Raw genomic sequence first — 17,653 nt, 5'->3', positions numbered from 1 at the left:
ACCTTTTCTCTGTGCAACTAACGATGTTGTTCTGGGAGGTAACAGAACATAGATTCAAAATGAATAGGAATTTAGAACTTTATAGTTTGCAAGTGAAGATGTATGTATCTCTAGAATTATGTTTATATATTTGCCCTGAGTATTTTTTGTCTGTTATATTTTAGGAATGTAAAGCTGTTACCCTAGCTGTGCAGCCACGTTTACTTGATATCCTTTCAGAACATTTGTATTATGATGAAATTGCCGTTCCATTCACGCGAATGCAGAATGAGTGTAAACAGCTTATTTCATCATTAGCTGATGCACATATTGAACTTGGTAATAGAGTAAACAACAGTGTTTTTACAATAGATCAAGCTAATGACCTGGTGAGTAAAGAAGTGACTTTCTTTTTTTTTTTTTTTAAGGGTTTTTTTTTTTTTTTTAAGATTTTATTTATTAGACAGAGAGAGAGTGCGTGTGTACAAGCAGGGGGAGCAGCAGGCAGAGGGAGAAGCAGACTCCCCCTGGAGCAGGGAGCCTGACTCGGTGCTCGATCCCAGGACTCTGGGATCATGACCTGAGCCGAAGGCAGATGCTTAACTGACTGAGCCACCCAGGAGCCCCAAGAAGTGACTTTTTTAATTTTAGACTGAGCATGAAATAAAGATTAGAAATTTGTCATGTGATGTTTACCACAATAACACTAATTTGTTGAATCTGTCCATGGCCTGATAGCCTGCCACCCATACCCTATAGAAAAGTCATTGTATTGACTTTTTTTGAACTTAGAGAATGGGGAAGGAATTTTCTTTAAATCTCAGATTCTAACAAACCAGTGTACCTTTATCAGAGAAAGCTGTTCCATTTTTTGGTCCTTTCTCAGTTTTGCTTAAAACTGGCAGAGTAGAGGGGCACCTAAGTGGCTCAGTTGGTTAAGGGTCTGACTCTTGGTTTCGGCTCAGGTCATGATCTCGGGGTCCTGAGGTCACCCCTGTATGAGGCTCTGCACTCAGCGTGTGATCTGCTTGAGATTCTTTCCCTCTCCCTCTGTCCCACCCTCTGCCTGTGCAAGGGCTCTCTCTCTCAAATAAATAAAAACCTTAAAAAAAAAAAAAAGTGAAACTGTCAGAGTATAGAAAAAACTGCTTCTATATAAGTTCCTGAGTGTTTCTCATCCCCTCTCTCAACTTACAATGAAAATATTCAAACATAAAGAAAAGGTAAGAAGAGAATTATACAGTGAGTATTCATATACTCACCACCTAGATTGCATAGTTAACATTTTACTAAATTTCCTTTATCACGTATATATGCAGCTATCTACTTATCCAGCCATCAGTCCATCTTATTTTTTTGATGCATTTCTAAGTAAGTTGCAGATATCAGTACACTTCAGGATGTATATATCTTTAACTAAAATTCAGTATTTGTTTTTTGCTCTATTGTGAGGTAAAATTTATTTACTATAAAGTACACAAATCTTAAACTATTTGATGAATTTTAACAGATGTATATACCTATGAAACTCAAACCCATCAAGTTATAGATATATCATCACCACTTTGCAGTCAATCCCTGCCTATCCCTGCCCACAAGTAACCATTGTTCTGATTTTTCCTCCACCATAGATTACTTTTGCCAATTCTTAAATTTCATATAATTGGAATCATACACTCTGTGCTGTTTGGTATAAGGTTTTTTTTCAGCATGGTATTTTTAAAATGCATCCATGTTGTTATGTGTATCAATGACTCATTGTTTTTTATTGATTAGTTTTATTCCATTGTATAAATACACCACAGATAAGCTCTTCTATTGATGAACATTTGAGCTGTTCCAAGTTTTTGGCTATTATGAACAGAGCTGCTATAAACATACTTATACAAGTCTTTTTGTAGACCTATATTTTTATTTCTCTTGGATAAATATGTATGAGTAGAATTGCTGGGTCATAGGGAAGGTGTTTATTTAGTTTTATAAAAAACTGCAGACCATTTCCCAAAGTGGCTATACCATTTTACCTTCTAACTGACAATATGTGTGAGTTCTAGTTATTCGGCATCATCACCAGCATTTGGTGTGGTTTTACTTTGTGTTTCCTTGATGATTAATATGTTCAGACACTTTTATGTCTTACCATTTGTAGATCTTCCTTTCTGAAATGTCTGTTCAGATTTTTTGTAATTTTTAATTAGGTTGTCTTTTTATTATTGAGTTATAGGAATTTTTTTTTTTTAAAGATTTATTTATTTGAGAGAGAGAGAGAGAGAGAGAACGTGAGCCAGGAAGGGCAGAGGGAGAGGGAGAGAGAATCTGAACAGACTCCATGCTGAGCATGGAGCCCAACACTGGGCTTGATCTCACAACCCTGAGATTATGACCTGAGCCAAAACCAAGAGTTGGACGCTTAACCAACTGAGCCACCCAAGCGCTCCTGGGAATTTTTTTTTTAATGTATCTTAGAATACCAGTCCTTTGTAAGATAGATGCTTTCTGAATATTTTCTCCCAGTATGTGGCTTGCCTTTTCATTTTCTTAATTGTCTTTAGATAAGCAGATATTTTTAATTTTGATGAAGTCTAATTTATCAGTTGTTTTCTTTTATGGTTATTGTGTTCTTTGACCTAAAGTACCTTTTCTCCAAGTTGTGAAGGTATTCACCTACATTTTTCTTCTAAAGCTTTGCGGTTTTAGCTTTTGTATTTAGAGTTGTCATCCATATTGAATTAATGTTTATAGTGCAAAGTACAAATTGAATTGTTTTTCATAAAGATAACCATTTTTTCTAGCATCATTTATTGAAAAGATTTTCCATTCCCCATTAGGTTGCTTTGGCACCTTTGTCAAACATTTGTTGAAGTGTAAGTGTAGATCTATATCTGTACTCTAGTCAATCTATTTGTCTCTGATGCCATCACCAATATCTTGATGACTGTAGCTTTGTACTTAGTAGGTTCTTGAATTTAGGTGTGAATGAGTTCTTCCTTTTTTGAGTTACAGGATCAGAAGCTCAGTCACTTCACTTGTGTTGGTTCCTGTGAAAGAGTAGTCTTCATTTCTTACCCCTTTTCTAATTAGAAAATTAAATAGTTGAAATTTTTTTGTTCTTACCTGTGAGAAAAAGTTAAAATTGCTTTTTTTTGAGTTGTTGATAAAGTTGTTTTCAGATTGTTGCTGTTCTATAATTTATCCATTTCCCCTCTTCCCCTTCTTCTTTTTTTTTTTTTTTTTTTTTTGCCTTGCAGTGAAATCTCAAATTTCAGTCTGTCTTCCCTACACACTGAGGGAATTTTATTTTTTTATTTTATTTTTCTTACGATGAAAACTTTTAAGGTTTACTGTCTTAGCAACTTGCAAATATGCAGTGTAATATTATTGAGTATGGCCATCATGCTGTACATTACGTTTCCGTAACTTATTTATTTTATAACTAGAAGTTTGTACCTCTTGATCTCCTTCACCCATTTTGCCATCCTCCTCCAAACCTCCCTCCCCTCTGGGCAGCTACCAGTCTACTTTTTGTATCTATTACCTTTGTTTGTTCATGTGTTTTTTAGATTGCACATGTAAGTGAAATCATAAGGTATTTGTCTTTCTCTGATGTATTTCACTTAGCAGAATGCCCTTAAGGCCTATCCATGTTGTCACAGATGGAAAATTTCATTCTCTTTTATGGCTAAGTAGTATTCCATTGTGGATATATACTGCATCTTCTTTATCCATTCATCCATCCATGAACACTTAGATTGTTTCTGTATCTTGCTATTGTGAATGATGCTGTAGTGAACAGAAGGGTGCATATATCTTTTCAAGTTAGTGTTTTCATTTGCTTCAGATAAATATCTGGAAGTGGCTCTGCTGGATAATATGGTAGTACTATTTTTAATTTTTTGAGGAACCTCCATACTGTTTTCCATAGTAGCTGCACCAATTTACATTCCCACTAACAGTGCACAAGGGTTCCCTTTTTCCACATCCTTGCCAACACTTGTTATTTCTTGTCTTCTTGATAAGCCATTCCAGTAGGTGTGAAATGTTATCTCATCGTGGTTTTATTTGCATTTCCCTGATAATGATGCGTGTGGTATTGAGCATCTTTTCATGTACCTATTGGCCATCTGTATGTCTTCTCTGGAAAAATATCTATTCAGATCATCTGCCCCCCGCTGTTTTAAGATTATTTGTCAGAGAGAGAGAGAGTAGAAGGATGGGGAGCGGCAGGCAGAGAGAGAAGCAGGCTCCCCACTGAGTAGGGAGCCCATGTGGAACTTGATCCCAGGATTCTGGGTTCATGACCTGAGCCGAAGGCAGATGCTTAACTGACTCATCCACCCAGGTGTCCCCATCGGCCCATTTTTAAATCAGATTGTTTTTGTTTTGTTATTGAGTTACATGAGTTCTTTATATATTTTACATATTAATTCCTTATCAAATATATGATTTGCAAATATCTTTTCCCATTCAGTAGGTTGCCTTTTCATTTTGTTGGTGGTTTTCTTCCTGTGCAGAAGCTTTTTAGTTTTTTTTTAATTTATTTTTTAAAGATTTTATTTATCTGAGAGAGAGAGAGAAAGAGGGAGCAGAGGGAGGGGTAGAGGGAGGGGGTGAAGCAGACTTTCTGATACGCAGGGAGCCCGACATGGGGCTCAATCCCAGGACTCCAGGATCATGACTCAAGCCAAAGGCAGACAATTAACTGACTGAGCCACCCTGGCACGCCTCCCCCCGCCCCTTTTAAAGATTTTATTTATTTATTTGAGACAGAGCAAGAAAGCGTGCACAGGTGCATGAGTGGGGGGAGAGGGAGAAGCAGACTCCCTGCTGAGGCTGCGGAGGCTCCATCGGCTCCATCCCAGGACCCCAGGATCATGACCTGGGCCAAAGGCAGACATTTAACTGACTGAACCACCCAGGCACCTCTGCTTTTTCGTTTTGATATAGTCCCACTTGGTTTTTGGTGGTTTTTGTGTGTGGCTTTTTGTTTGTTTTTTGTTTTTTTGTTTTGTATTTTTGCTTTTGTATGGAAACGTTTTCTTTTTAAAGCTATCAGGGGCACCTGGGTTTCTCAGTCGGTTAAGTGTCCAACTCTTGATTTCAGCTAAGGTCATGATCTCAGGGTTGTGGGATCCAGCCCGACTTTGGACTCTCTGCTCAGCACGGAGTCTGCTTCTCCCTCTCCCTCTGCCCCTCCCCCTATTCGTGCACAGGAGCTCTCTGTCTCATTAAAATAAATAAATGAAATCTTTAAATAAAAGTAAAGCTATCAAATGACCCCTTCTTCAAGCTTTTCTTATTCAAACCTCTTACTCTTACTCTTCAGTGAAACTGTTCTGTTTCATCAACTTAATTAGTCCAATGGTCTTGACCGAGCACATCAGAATATCAGGAAGAAAGTATTGAGGGAAAGGCTATTTAATTTAAAGTTTTTATTTTATGCCCGCATACAAGAGTAAATACTGTGAGATTCCATTTATATGATGTTCTACAAAGGCAAAATTAACCCATAGAGATAGAAATTGGAAAACTGGTTAGTTCTTAAGCAGGTGGGGGGAGGCATTGACTAAAAAGGGGCAGAAGTTTCTGGGGAATGAAAATGTTCTGTATTTTGATGGGACTGGTAGTTACATGGGTGTATCAACAAATTTTACACTTTTGTTCTCCTTAAATTATGTGCAGATCATTCTTTGTAAATTATATCTGACCTAAAAGTACTGGCAAATAAAAATACTAGTCTTGGCTCACTTAAAAAAGTTTTTATTTTAATTGCAGTTAACATATCGTGTTATATTAGTTTCAGATTTACAATATAGTGATTCATCAATTCTGTACATCACCCGGTGTTCATCATGACAAGTGCACTCCTTAGTCCCCATCACCTATTTCACCACCTCCCTACCCAGGAAGGGCAATTTAATTTTATTTATTTATTTATTTATTTATTTCCCCAGGAAAAGCGATTTTAAAAGATTGGTCTTAGTCTTGGCTAAGAGTCACTACTTTATTAATCTTTCCCTTGACTCCCTATTTTTCTCTTAACTGCCAATAAAAGCATTTCCCTAAGATCTTTCTTTGTCACCATTCTCACAATTTAGTTCTTATCCTTGTGCTATGCTATCTTCTCTTGATCTCTTTAAGTTCTTCTATTAGGGATTTTTAGTTAGATAGCTCACTGTCACTTTAGCTTAACACAACCAAAACTGGAATTTTCTTTAACAATAAATTGCCTTTTTCAATTTGCCTTTTACAGTTGTAAATCTTGCTACCATTTCCTTTCAGAAAGCCTCATATGTTTATCTTTTCTCTGTTTTCATTGCCACAACCTGGTCAGGGGCCTTAGTACTTTATGACTAGGTGCTGACTCATCTCTAAAGCTCTAGGCAGTCTCTGGTCCATTTCATCTCACATGTTGTGCCAGACTTGTGAAGTCCTTTAGTTCCGCTCTAAAGGCATCCCTCCCCTGCCCAAAAACATTATTTTTGTTTTCCTTAATTATAGTTTTTTTCTTTCTTTCTTTTCACACCTTCTCTAAATTCCTCATCTCTTTTTCTTTTCATTATTTCTCAAACTTCCTCCCCTTCAGCGTAGTTGGCTTTTTTCTTGCAGAAGTGTACCATGGTCACTCACTTCCTGTGCCTCATTCTCACTTCTGAGTCTGAGCTCCTGTTTCTTTTGTCAGGAATTCCCTGCCCTCAACCCTCTGTGTTTATCCCAGGTTCATCTTTTAACATTCCTCCATCTGTACCCTATACTCAAGCCATGATCATCTGTTCTCAGTTCCCTGGACAGTGACTTATTTTCCACTCACCACCTCACTCTATTTGCCAAGATGTCTCACAACTCCAGACTTAACCCATTCTTTAAGAACCCATCACAAGGGACACCCGGGTGGCTCAGTTGGTTAAGCATCCAACTCTTGCTTTCAGCTCAGGTTGTGCGTGATATTAGAGTCGTGAGATGGAGCCCCACGCCCAGTTCCGTGCTGGGCACAGAGTTTGCTTGAGCTACTTTCCCTCTCCCTCTGCCCCCTTTCCCTGCTTGTGCATACCTCTCTTTCCCACTCTCTCTCTCAAATAAAATCTTTAAGAAAATTAAAAATAAAAATCACAAGTGTTAACCTAGTCTGGCAAGCCTCCACTAATCTTATCCTCTGAGAAGAATTAAGCAACCCATTGTGTCCCACGGTAACTTGCACTTACCTAGATTATATGTTACATTGTCTTGTTTACTTATGTATCTTTCTCCCATATTAGTCTCTACATTTTTTGAGTGTATGAAGCCATTGGGTCTTACTCATCTTTTAGTATTCATCAACAGATACTTGTTGAGTGAGTGAATGAATTAATGAATTTGGGGTGATTGGAAAACTTTTCCTTAGCTTAGAATAATTGAAAATTCACAGAAGCATAGTATATTTAGGACAGTGTTCTCAGACTTTTAGCAGTGAAATCCCGTTTCCGATAAATCTTATGCAGAACTCGAAATGGAAAGTATAAGCTGGTATGTGAATGTGTTTCTTTGTGCTGAGTAAATGGACAAGGTCAAGCAGATATAACTCAATTTAAAGAGTTTCATATTTTATAATGATAAAAGGAGATCTTAATTGTGTGCCTGTTTTGTTTTTTCATAATAGTAGGCCAGTATTATCAGTCTTGTCCATAATAGAATTATTTGTAAGGCTGAAAAATTAGGTTCTCCATTTAAAAAAAAAAAGTTCTTCAGCGTTACAGGCTTCTCTAATATTCATCAGAGTGAATCTATTTATACAGCCTCTATATGATTACAGTTACCTGTCAAACAAGAAGCCGTCACACAATCTTTAGATGGTAATTAAAAAAACATGCTCACAGAAACAAAAACTTGTACATAAATCTTCATAGAATCATTATTCAATATAGTAGCTAAAGGGTGGAAGTGTTCTTCAACTAATGAATGGATGAATACAGTGTGGTATATAGCCATATAGTGTGGGATATTATTTGGCAAGAAAAGGAAAAAAAGTACCACATTCAGGATGCCTGGGTAGCTCAGTTGGTTAAGCATCTGTCTTCACCTCAGGTTATGATTCCAGGGTCCTGGGATCAAGTCCCACATCAGGCTCCTTGCTCAGCAGGGAGCCTTCTTCTCCCTGTGCCTGCCTGCTTGTCCTCTTTCTGTCCCGCTCTCTATCTGACAAATAAGTAAATAACATCTTAAGAAAAAACTATTAAAAAAAAAGAACCATATTCATTACTACAGCACTGATGAACCTTGAAAGCATTATGCTAAATGAAAGAAACCAGTCACAAGAGATTACATGTATTAGTACATTCATATGAAATGTCCAGAATAGGCAAATCTATAAAGATAGAAAATATGTAAGTGGTTGCATACAGCTGGAAAGAAATGAGGAATGATTGCTAATTGGTACGAATTTTATATTGGGGATGATGGAAATGTTCTAAAATTGTGATGGTTGTACAACTCTGTGAATAGAATAAAAATCATTGAATTATATACTTTAAATGGATGTATTATATGGGAATTATATCTCAAAATTGTTAAAGATGTATTGAGCAGTCATTTAATGTGGCTTGTAAAATAGTCTGATGTCATAGGGTTACAGCTTTAGGCAGCTCTTGGTAAGTAAAATATTCATGACTATTGCACAGTTTCTTTCCCTTTTTTATGCCCCCCCCCCCACTTCCGGGCATTTTTACGAGAAGGGAGGTTAAAGAAAGAATGAAAATAATCCAGTTAGCAACACTTAGCCACTTAACAATGGCTGTCCGAAAAGCTTTTAAATTGAGAATATTTTCCCTGAAAGGAAGTTTGTGAGATTTGGTATTCCTTAATTAAGTTAGTTTATATTTGCTGATAGGTTTCTCATTTCACCAAACTACTGTGTCGGCATTCCGTGTAATTTTCTCTTAAACTTACTGGATATGTTTAAAGGATAGGTAATTTTGTTCATCTTAGAAGACTGTGTGTGTGTGTGTGTAGTTGACACACCAGTGTTAGTTTCGGGTATGTGACATAACAGGCAATGTAGTCAGTGGTATTGTGATGGTGTTGCATGAAGACTGTCTTAAAGAATACAGTGCTAATGATTAAAGTTCAAAGTTGGGAGATTTTAGACGTTTATTTCGTGTACTGAATACTAAAATAATACTAGATATTGTGAAACTCAAAATTGAAACAAAGCTTGCTGTTGCCCTTTAGTTTACAGACTACTTGGGATTGATGTCCTTAATGATTTTTTATTTCTCTTTTTTAATAGGTCACTACTGTTTTTAATGAAGTCACATCATCTTTCGATTTAAATCCTCAAGTGTTACAGCAGTTAGATAGTAAACGACAGCAGGTCCACATGACAGTTACAGAGACCAACCAGGAGTGGCAAGTGCTGCAGTTGAGAGTGCATACTTTTGCTGCATGTGCAGTTGTGAGTTTGCAGCAGCTTCCAGAGAAATTAAATCCTATCATAAAGCCTTTAATGGAGACAATTAAAAAAGAAGAGAATACACTAGTGCAAAACTATGCAGCTCAGTGCATAGCAAAGCTGCTTCAGCAGTGCACAACAAGGACGCCCTGCCCCAATTCAAAAATTATTAAAAACCTCTGTAGTTCACTTTGTGTGGACCCATATCTGACTCCTTGTGTCACATGTCCAGTACCAACACAAAGTGGCCAGGACAATTCTAAAGGTACATATCTAAACCTACATTTGGGGTAGAGAATTAACCATTTAAATTTGTTTTCATTTACTGTAGGTATCATTTAAGCATAGATCCAGTTTGTGTGTGAGCTTTTTCCCATTTTGCATATTGGTAATCAAATAACAACTGTCTAAACTCAGACTATTCATAAGGGACCTGAAAGACCTGATATTTCATATAAGATGACTGAAATCTATGAAACCGTTGTTAACCCTTGCCCTCTCTTTCCAGACCATCATTACAAGGTTTTACTGTTTATGGGGCTAGAAAACTTAATGTATCAAATGTTGAATAAAAATTCTTCCTATAAAACTCTGGTTTCTCTAATTTAGTGCATGTCTTATAAGTGAACTCTAATTACCTTCAGCAAATAATGCATAGCCATTCTGATTTCATCTGGAAAATAAGAATTGCTCTCTGCAGGCTAGTATCAAGGACTGATGTTTCTTTACATGCCTTAGTCCTATATGTTTAATTTTTTGTTTGTTTATAAGATTTTGGAAAAGCGAATTATTCAAATTGTAATAGATTTACAACTTTGGTGCAGTGTAGGTCTTAAAAAAACGTGAACAAAGGAGGAAAGTGACATTTTGAATATCCTCATCTTAAAACTGTAATATATCATATCATATCATATCATATCATATCATATCATGTATCATATATCTCCCTCCCTTCCCTACCGCCAACCCCTAGTGTTATTTGAGCCAGTAATATTTTACAGTGGTCGATAATTCTGAATTTATGGTGACTGTGGACATTTCTTTTAGAACGTGCTTGCAGTGTTTTTTATTGTTTTTTTTTTATGCCTAGAAGCATTCATTTTTTAAAAATTAATACACTTTAACTTCAGTCAAAATCATTCTTGCATGTTATAGTTCTTGTTAACATGATTCTACAATTTTATAATAAGTATGGTCCTATGCAAATATCAAAATATTTAATGTTGTAAATGATTGACTATTTTGTTACCATTTCATTGGCTAAAGAAAATGTCATTAGCTTATAAAAATTGAGACTGAAAAACATAGTTTTAAAAATATGTCATATCTCTTTTGGAGCAGGAAGTATTTGGGCGCACCTATATTATTCTTAAAAAGTTATTTAACTTTTTTCCTTTTAGGATCCAACTCCGAAAAAGATGGTATGCACCATACGGTCACCAAACACAGAGGTATAATTACACTCTACAGGCATCAGAAAGCTGCTTTTGCTATCACAAGTAGGCGAGGTCCTACCCCCAAAGCAGTAAAAGCTCAAATAGCAGATCTTCCTGCAGGAAGTAGTGGAAATATCCTTGTTGAACTTGATGAGGTAAATAGTTGTTTTGGGTTTTTCTGACTACTCTGAATTTTAAACAAATACCTTATAGATTGAGAGCTAAATTGTCATATGAGCCTCCATTATTATATTTTTATATTTTTAAGTGATAGAACTGGAGTTAATCTTCTGTAGTTACCCCCCAACATGATCCAGAAAAACTGCAAACTTCTTCAAATTTCTGTTGGTACTAGTTTATAGGTGTTAAATAATTATCACCTGCTTGGCTTTTAGTCAGCCTGGAATTTATTAAATGTGTGGTATGAGGTAGGGATCTAAATTTATTTTTCCATATGAACAGTTAGTTATCCACTGTTGAATCCTTTCCTCCCTGACTTAAAATGGCATCTCTGTTATATGTCATGCTTCATATATGTGAGTATCTATTTGGGCTTTCTTTTCTGTTTCAGTGGTCTACTTGTCTACAGTACAGTCTTCTTTAAGGACAATTAAAAAGTGTTTTTTGAAATGTTTATAGTCATAGTATTAACGGTGGAATGATGCTCTAGGAAGCTCTTTTGGTTAGCATGACATAGAAACTTACCTGAGTTCAGCAATAAATTATCAATGCTAAAAGACATGTGTCTAATATATTTCTGTAAAATATGAATATTTTAAGTTTCTTTTAAATAAAAATCACTTTCTTACCTGTATTTCTTTTAAAATATGCTATGAATGAATTTTTTTCTCTGATCCTATTCTTCCCATAATAATTTTAATAAAAACTTTACTGTGATTTTGGAATTTATATCTATGTTTTACATAGTTCTTCCTTAAAAAATAATTGTAAAAATCTATGCATCTTTCTGGAGGGACAGTTTTTTTGTATTACAATGAAATTATTGACAAGAGGTTATTAATCTTGTGATTAGATTAAACAGATGCTTTTATTGTATCCTTTAAGTGAATATAAATATAAGGACAGATTGTTTTATCTCCTTATCTTCTCCCTGGCTGGTAAGTTTCTTTGGGGCAGGGAGAGGGGAAAAAACCATCACTTAGAACTACCTCTAGAAACTGCATATTCTTCTTTTCCTTACTTTTCAGCTCCAAAGAAGTATTTTACTTTGGATGGAAGAATCTAATTTGGGGTTTTATGCCCATGTAAATTTAATTATTAAAAGACATTTATAGTGATAAATATGTTTATAGTTGGTTAATGGTAACACCATGAATTCTTAAATGGTGACTTTTAAATTCTGTCAATAAAATTTCAAATCCATTATACTTTTTTTTTTTTTAACTCTCTTATTAACTAACATTTCATTTTAGGCCCAGAAGCCTTACCTGGTACAGCGAAGAGGAGCTGAATTTGCTTTGACGACTATAGTGAAGCATTTTGGTAGTGAAATGGCAGTGAAGTTGCCACACCTCTGGGACGCTATGGTTGGTCCACTGAGGAATACAATTGACATAAATAATTTTGGTGTGTACATATTTTTCTGAGTTGGACTTTGAAAAATTATTTGCAAGGTGATACACACTTAAATCAATATATTTTAATAGATGGAAAGTCCCTCTTGGAAAAGGGAGATGGTCCTGCCCAAGAATTGGTGAATTCTCTGCAAGTTTTTGAAACAGCAGCAGCCTCAATGGATTCTGAGCTTCATCCCTTGGTAACTAACTAATGCAAGTGTAGTTTTCTTCTAATAAAACAAGTGATTTTATTAAAAAGTCTTAAGGCTTAAAATGTATAACTTTGGTGTCATCCCTAGTAATTGCATTTTCTTTTATGTGGTATAACTAGAGTCCTTTATTGACAGCACATTTCTTGTGGGCTTTGTGGCAGAGTTGGGTGCATGAATGTTAGAAAACTCACTTTGAGAGTTTTGAATATGGAGCAGTGGGGACAGGGCTCTAATGACACAGAAGCCAGGTGTAAACGGAAAGAAAGTTACAGCCCTGTTAATTTATGTCATATTTAGTAATACAGCTCCAAGAAAGGAAGAGCACAGGTAATAACACTTCTTCCTAAGATAAGTGTAAAGGTAGAGGAAGTTACCTGCCTGAGATGAAGCTAGTCAGTGGCAAAGAAAGAACACTGGTTTGTGTTTTTTGACTATTAAAATAAATATTTCTTTTAAAAAAAATTGTGACCGAGGGAGGAGAAAAATAGACTAGAGAGTTTAATATCTGGTTTTTCCATAGAAGGAAGCAGTATTCTTTCCATATAACTCTGCAATTTATAGTGCTGTTATGTGTGCTAGCTCCAATTCCCTATTCATATCTAACAGAAAAGGGTGAATCTAGAAGAAAAAGAAGAGCAACCCTTTTCTGTTTATATATAGTAATGAAGTTACATCTTTTTACTTGTTAAATTTTGCTGATTTATCATTAGAGAAGGGCAGAATCCATCTGTGTGCTCTCACCCTTCTGTGATCAGCTTAACATTCATCTGAGCTGTAAGGTCAGCATGGACCTGACTCTCGTTAAGATTTATCCTGGTACTCCATGCAGTAGGCATTTATTAATGAGATATATCATGTTCTTGTGATCATAATGCCTATGGTAAGCCAGGAAGTGAAAGTGGGAAATAGCTACCAAAGGATGGTGCCTAGAGCAAGATCAGGATCACTCAACCCAGTGAATAGAAAGTATATATCTAGGGGTACCAGGCTGGCTCAGTTAGAAGAGCATGTGACTCTTGATCTTGGGGTCATGAGTTCAAGCCCCACATTGGGTGTAGAGCTTACTTGAAAAACAAAACAAAACATATGTACCTAAACCTAAGCCAGAGCTACCAAATTGGGAGGGGACTGGTGGTGTGTCATTTCTCCAACCTCAGGAGAATCTTACAGGTACCTTTTGATGTGCACCCTGATGCCTTAAGAGAAAAGGAACAGAGGAGAAGTTATGCACCTTTAATTTTAAAAAGAGTTTCAGTACCTTAGGTTGGATTTAGATTAATTTTTTATTGAGGATGTTTGGCAATAATGGTTGGGGTAATTGGAGATATTCTTGGATTTAGTTATTTAGAATATCAAGATCCTCTGAGTATGGGCTATAATAGTTCTATTTTAAACAGTAGATCCCCTAATGAATATTCTGATTGTCTTAAACTTTTTCTTTTAGTTGGTACAGCATTTGCCTCATCTTTATACGTGCCTTCAGTATCCCAGCACTGCAGTGAGGCACATGGCTGCTCGTTGTGTAGGCGTCATGAGCAAAATAGCTACCATGGAAACAATGAATATTTTTTTGGAGAAGGTTCTTCCATGGCTGGGAGCAATTGATGACAATATCAAACAAGAGGGTGCAATTGAAGCACTTGCATGTATCCTTTTTTATTTTTACAAACTTTAGAAATTATGTTCATTTTATTTAAGGATGACTAAAATAAAATTCATTAATTCATTTAAATATTCATACATAACCTGTCTTATTCCAAAAAGAAAACTACTTTGTTATATCTTATTTTGAAGTATCTTTATATTACATTATAAATACATTAAAATGTATTTACATTTTATTTTGAAAATTTTTACATGGAGAGTTTGAAGAACTCTAATTTTAAGAGATCTTTTTTAATAGGCAAAAATAATTTTAGGTACTTTATGAAATGTATTTCTGGTAACTGATCTATTGGTTTATAATCAGTGTTGTATTAGTACTAATCAGACACTATGTAGTTTGTATTTTATAAACATACTGTACTTTCAAAGTTCATTATGTGGGTGGAAAATGACTAACTGTACTAAATAACTAGAAATATACAGGCAAGCTTTTTGCTATGGGTACAGCATCCATTGACATTCTTTAACTTGAAGTATCTGAAAGATATTTCTAAGAGTAAGAAATATGGATGGAGATCAAATCAGTAGAAACTCTGGTTCAGAAATGCTGAGGATTGCAGGAGGACTGAACTTACTGGGCCCGGCTGTGTCCAGTTGATGATTGTCCAGATCCTGGTTGGATATTTGGAATTAACCTTTGAGTGACATTGAATTCTCCCTTGCTTGCAGTGTAACTCATTTTATTTTGGTACTGGAATTCTAGCAACTTGTAAGAATTTCTCTGTGAGAAAAACCTGATTAAAACTTCCTCCAGCCTCTTTTAGGTGAAAAACCCAATTTTATAGTCTTAAGAGAAAGTTACATAGTATTTACAAAGGAGGAACAGTTTACAAATGCTGTTATAATTGAATCATAGATCTCAAGGGACAGTCTATTCCCTCATGATATAGATGAGAAAATGGAGAACCATTTTAGAAGTTAAAATCTTGATATATCAGTTTGTGAAAACATTTACCTCAGAACAGTTTGGAAATTTCCTTAATAACTTACTCAGGTGTAATGGAACAACTGGATGTTGGTATTGTTCCCTATATTGTCCTTTTAGTTGTGCCTGTGTTGGGAAGAATGAGTGATCAGACAGACAGCGTAAGATTCATGGCTACACAGTGCTTTGCAACACTAATTAGACTCATGCCACTTGAGGTAAGTTGAAATACTTGGTTTACAGACTTAATGTTTTCTATAACTTCATCTGTAATAATTGTAATTCTTTTAAAACAATGTCAGGTTAAAAAAAAATCGTGAATATGTTTATTTTTCCAAGCACTAGGAATCTTATACTTTAATGGATGGAGATATATATATATATATATATGTTTTTAACATAGGGTTTTAAGTAAAACTATCATTCCTAAAAGAATGATCATTTATTGATGCTATTCTAGAAACAGAATTACTGTTCCTAAGTATCCCTGGTAACATCTAGGTAAAGAATCTGTGCCAATGTTTACATGAAAGGTAAATGTGAGAGATGGTAAAAGAAAGTGTAAAAAGCAAATGAAGTGTCTGTGGGAGTGTGGAGAAAGCAGACTAGAAGGTTGGTTGGAGAATTTTGGAGTATATTCATGGGCCAGAAATAAAATATGTGGCCAGTACAGGAAATAAAAGTGGCTTGAAGCAAGGGAAGGACCAGGACCCTGCCACCAAACTGCTTAAAATATTTCGATGGGATTTTTATAATTCAGGAAATAAGTAAATACACAGTTGATCCATGTTTTAGTATCAGTACTTCTCTTTTTTGGCCAAATAGTATTCCATTGTGTGAATGTACCACATTTTGTTTATCCACTCACCAGTTGATGGACTTTTGGATTATTACCACCTTTTGACTATCACAAGTAATGCTATGATGAACATGCACTTACAAGTCTTTGTGTGGATATATGTTTTTATTTCTTTTGAGCAGATATCTAGAAATGGAATTACTGGGTCATATGATGTTGAACTTTTTGAGAAATTGCCAAACTGTTTTCCAAAGTAACCGTACCATTTTAGATTCCTACCGCAAACTATGAGCATAAGTTGGATAGCTTCTATAAAAAACAGTTCAGCTATGCCTGCTGAAGTTGAAGATTCCCATCACAATAACTCAGCAAATTCATCCTAGATATATAGCCTACAGAAATTCATACACATGTACCAAGACATATCTTCAAGAATATTTATCATAGCATTATTCGTAGTAGTCTAAGACCACTCAAATATTCATCACTGGTGGAGTAAATATGTTAACTGGATGATAATGGTGATGATGATACTACAAAAAATGAACAAAGTAGAAACACAGCAATATTAATTTTTAACATAAGATTTATTTTTTATGAAGTTCAAAAATAGTTAAAAGTACATGGGATGCTGGGGCGCCTGGGTGGCTTAGTCATTAAACGTCTGCCTTCGGCTCAGGGCGTGATCCTGGCATTCTGGGATTGAGTCCCACATCAGGCTTCTCCACTGGGAGCCTGCTTCTTCCTCTCCCACTCCCCCTGCTTGTGTTCCCTCTCTCGCTGGCTGTCTCTCTCTCTGTCAAATAAATAAATAAAATCTTAAAAAAAAAAAAGTACATGGGATGCAAACTTAGGTGATCAAGGCATAAAGAAAAGTAAGAAAGAGGTTGCCGTGAAAGTCAGTGAAGTGATTACCTCTAGGGGAAAGGAGAGTGGGTTGTCACTGAGAAGGAGCATATGGGATCTTCTAGGATTGTGGCAGAGCTATTTTTTTTTTTTTTTTGATCTGGTAATGGTTATAAAGTTGTTTTATAAAACTGTGCATTTATTTATATATTTCTCTACATGGTTTATTCCACAATAAAAAGTAATAAAATAACTACCATGACAAAAAAAAGAAATACTAGACTATGGGTGCCTGGGTGGCTCAGTGGGTTAAGTGTCTGCCTTTGGCTCAGGTCATGATCCCAGAGTCCCGGGATCGAGCCACTCCATCAGGCTCCCTGCTCAGCAGGGAGTCTGCTTCTCCCTCTGCCCTTTACCCCACTTGTGTTCTCTCTCTCTCTCTCAAATGAATAAATAAATCTTAAAAAAAAAATACTAGACTACTGTATTGAAAGACACAAGTCATTTCCAGAATAGTTTCCATCCTCTGCTTCCTGGGTCTTATTAGTATTTTTAAATTCTTGGTCCTTGCATCATCTTATTTGTAAACTGAATTTGTTCTCTTTGGCTCTTTTCTGCTTTGGAATCAGTAAGTGATAGGAAACCATCATGTATTCTTTGAGGAAAAGAGTAGATGCTAAAAACAGTGTTTTAGGGAAACTAACAACTGAAAGCTGTTAGGAAAATCAGTTTAGTAGCTATTTATGGATTAGAATGGAAGTACCCCAAAACAGAGCCCAATCCACTATGAGGT

General features: G+C 35.8%; 1 protein-coding gene across 3 annotated transcripts in view; it reads left to right on the top strand.

The window, feature by feature from the left end:
• Window positions 1-17,653, top strand: part of BTAF1 (B-TFIID TATA-box binding protein associated factor 1) — a 108,724-nt gene that overhangs the window by 62,270 nt on the left and 28,801 nt on the right. For 2 of the 3 annotated variants that reach the window (XM_026481648.4, XM_044378048.3), the window contains 7 exons: window positions 165-368; window positions 9,239-9,665; window positions 10,801-10,991; window positions 12,270-12,423; window positions 12,504-12,613; window positions 14,070-14,271; window positions 15,285-15,433. In XM_026481648.4, the coding sequence (XP_026337433.1) occupies window positions 165-368; window positions 9,239-9,665; window positions 10,801-10,991; window positions 12,270-12,423; window positions 12,504-12,613; window positions 14,070-14,271; window positions 15,285-15,433 (1,437 nt within the window). The remainder of the gene's footprint in view (window positions 1-164; window positions 369-9,238; window positions 9,666-10,800; window positions 10,992-12,269; window positions 12,424-12,503; window positions 12,614-14,069; window positions 14,272-15,284; window positions 15,434-17,653) is intronic. The other variant, XM_044378047.3, reaches the window with a different exon arrangement.

Source organism: Ursus arctos, unplaced genomic scaffold (genome assembly GCF_023065955.2).
Source record: "Ursus arctos isolate Adak ecotype North America unplaced genomic scaffold, UrsArc2.0 scaffold_7, whole genome shotgun sequence".
Lineage (NCBI taxonomy): Eukaryota > Metazoa > Chordata > Mammalia > Carnivora > Ursidae > Ursus > Ursus arctos.
This window is presented reverse-complemented; position numbering and strand designations above follow the sequence as displayed.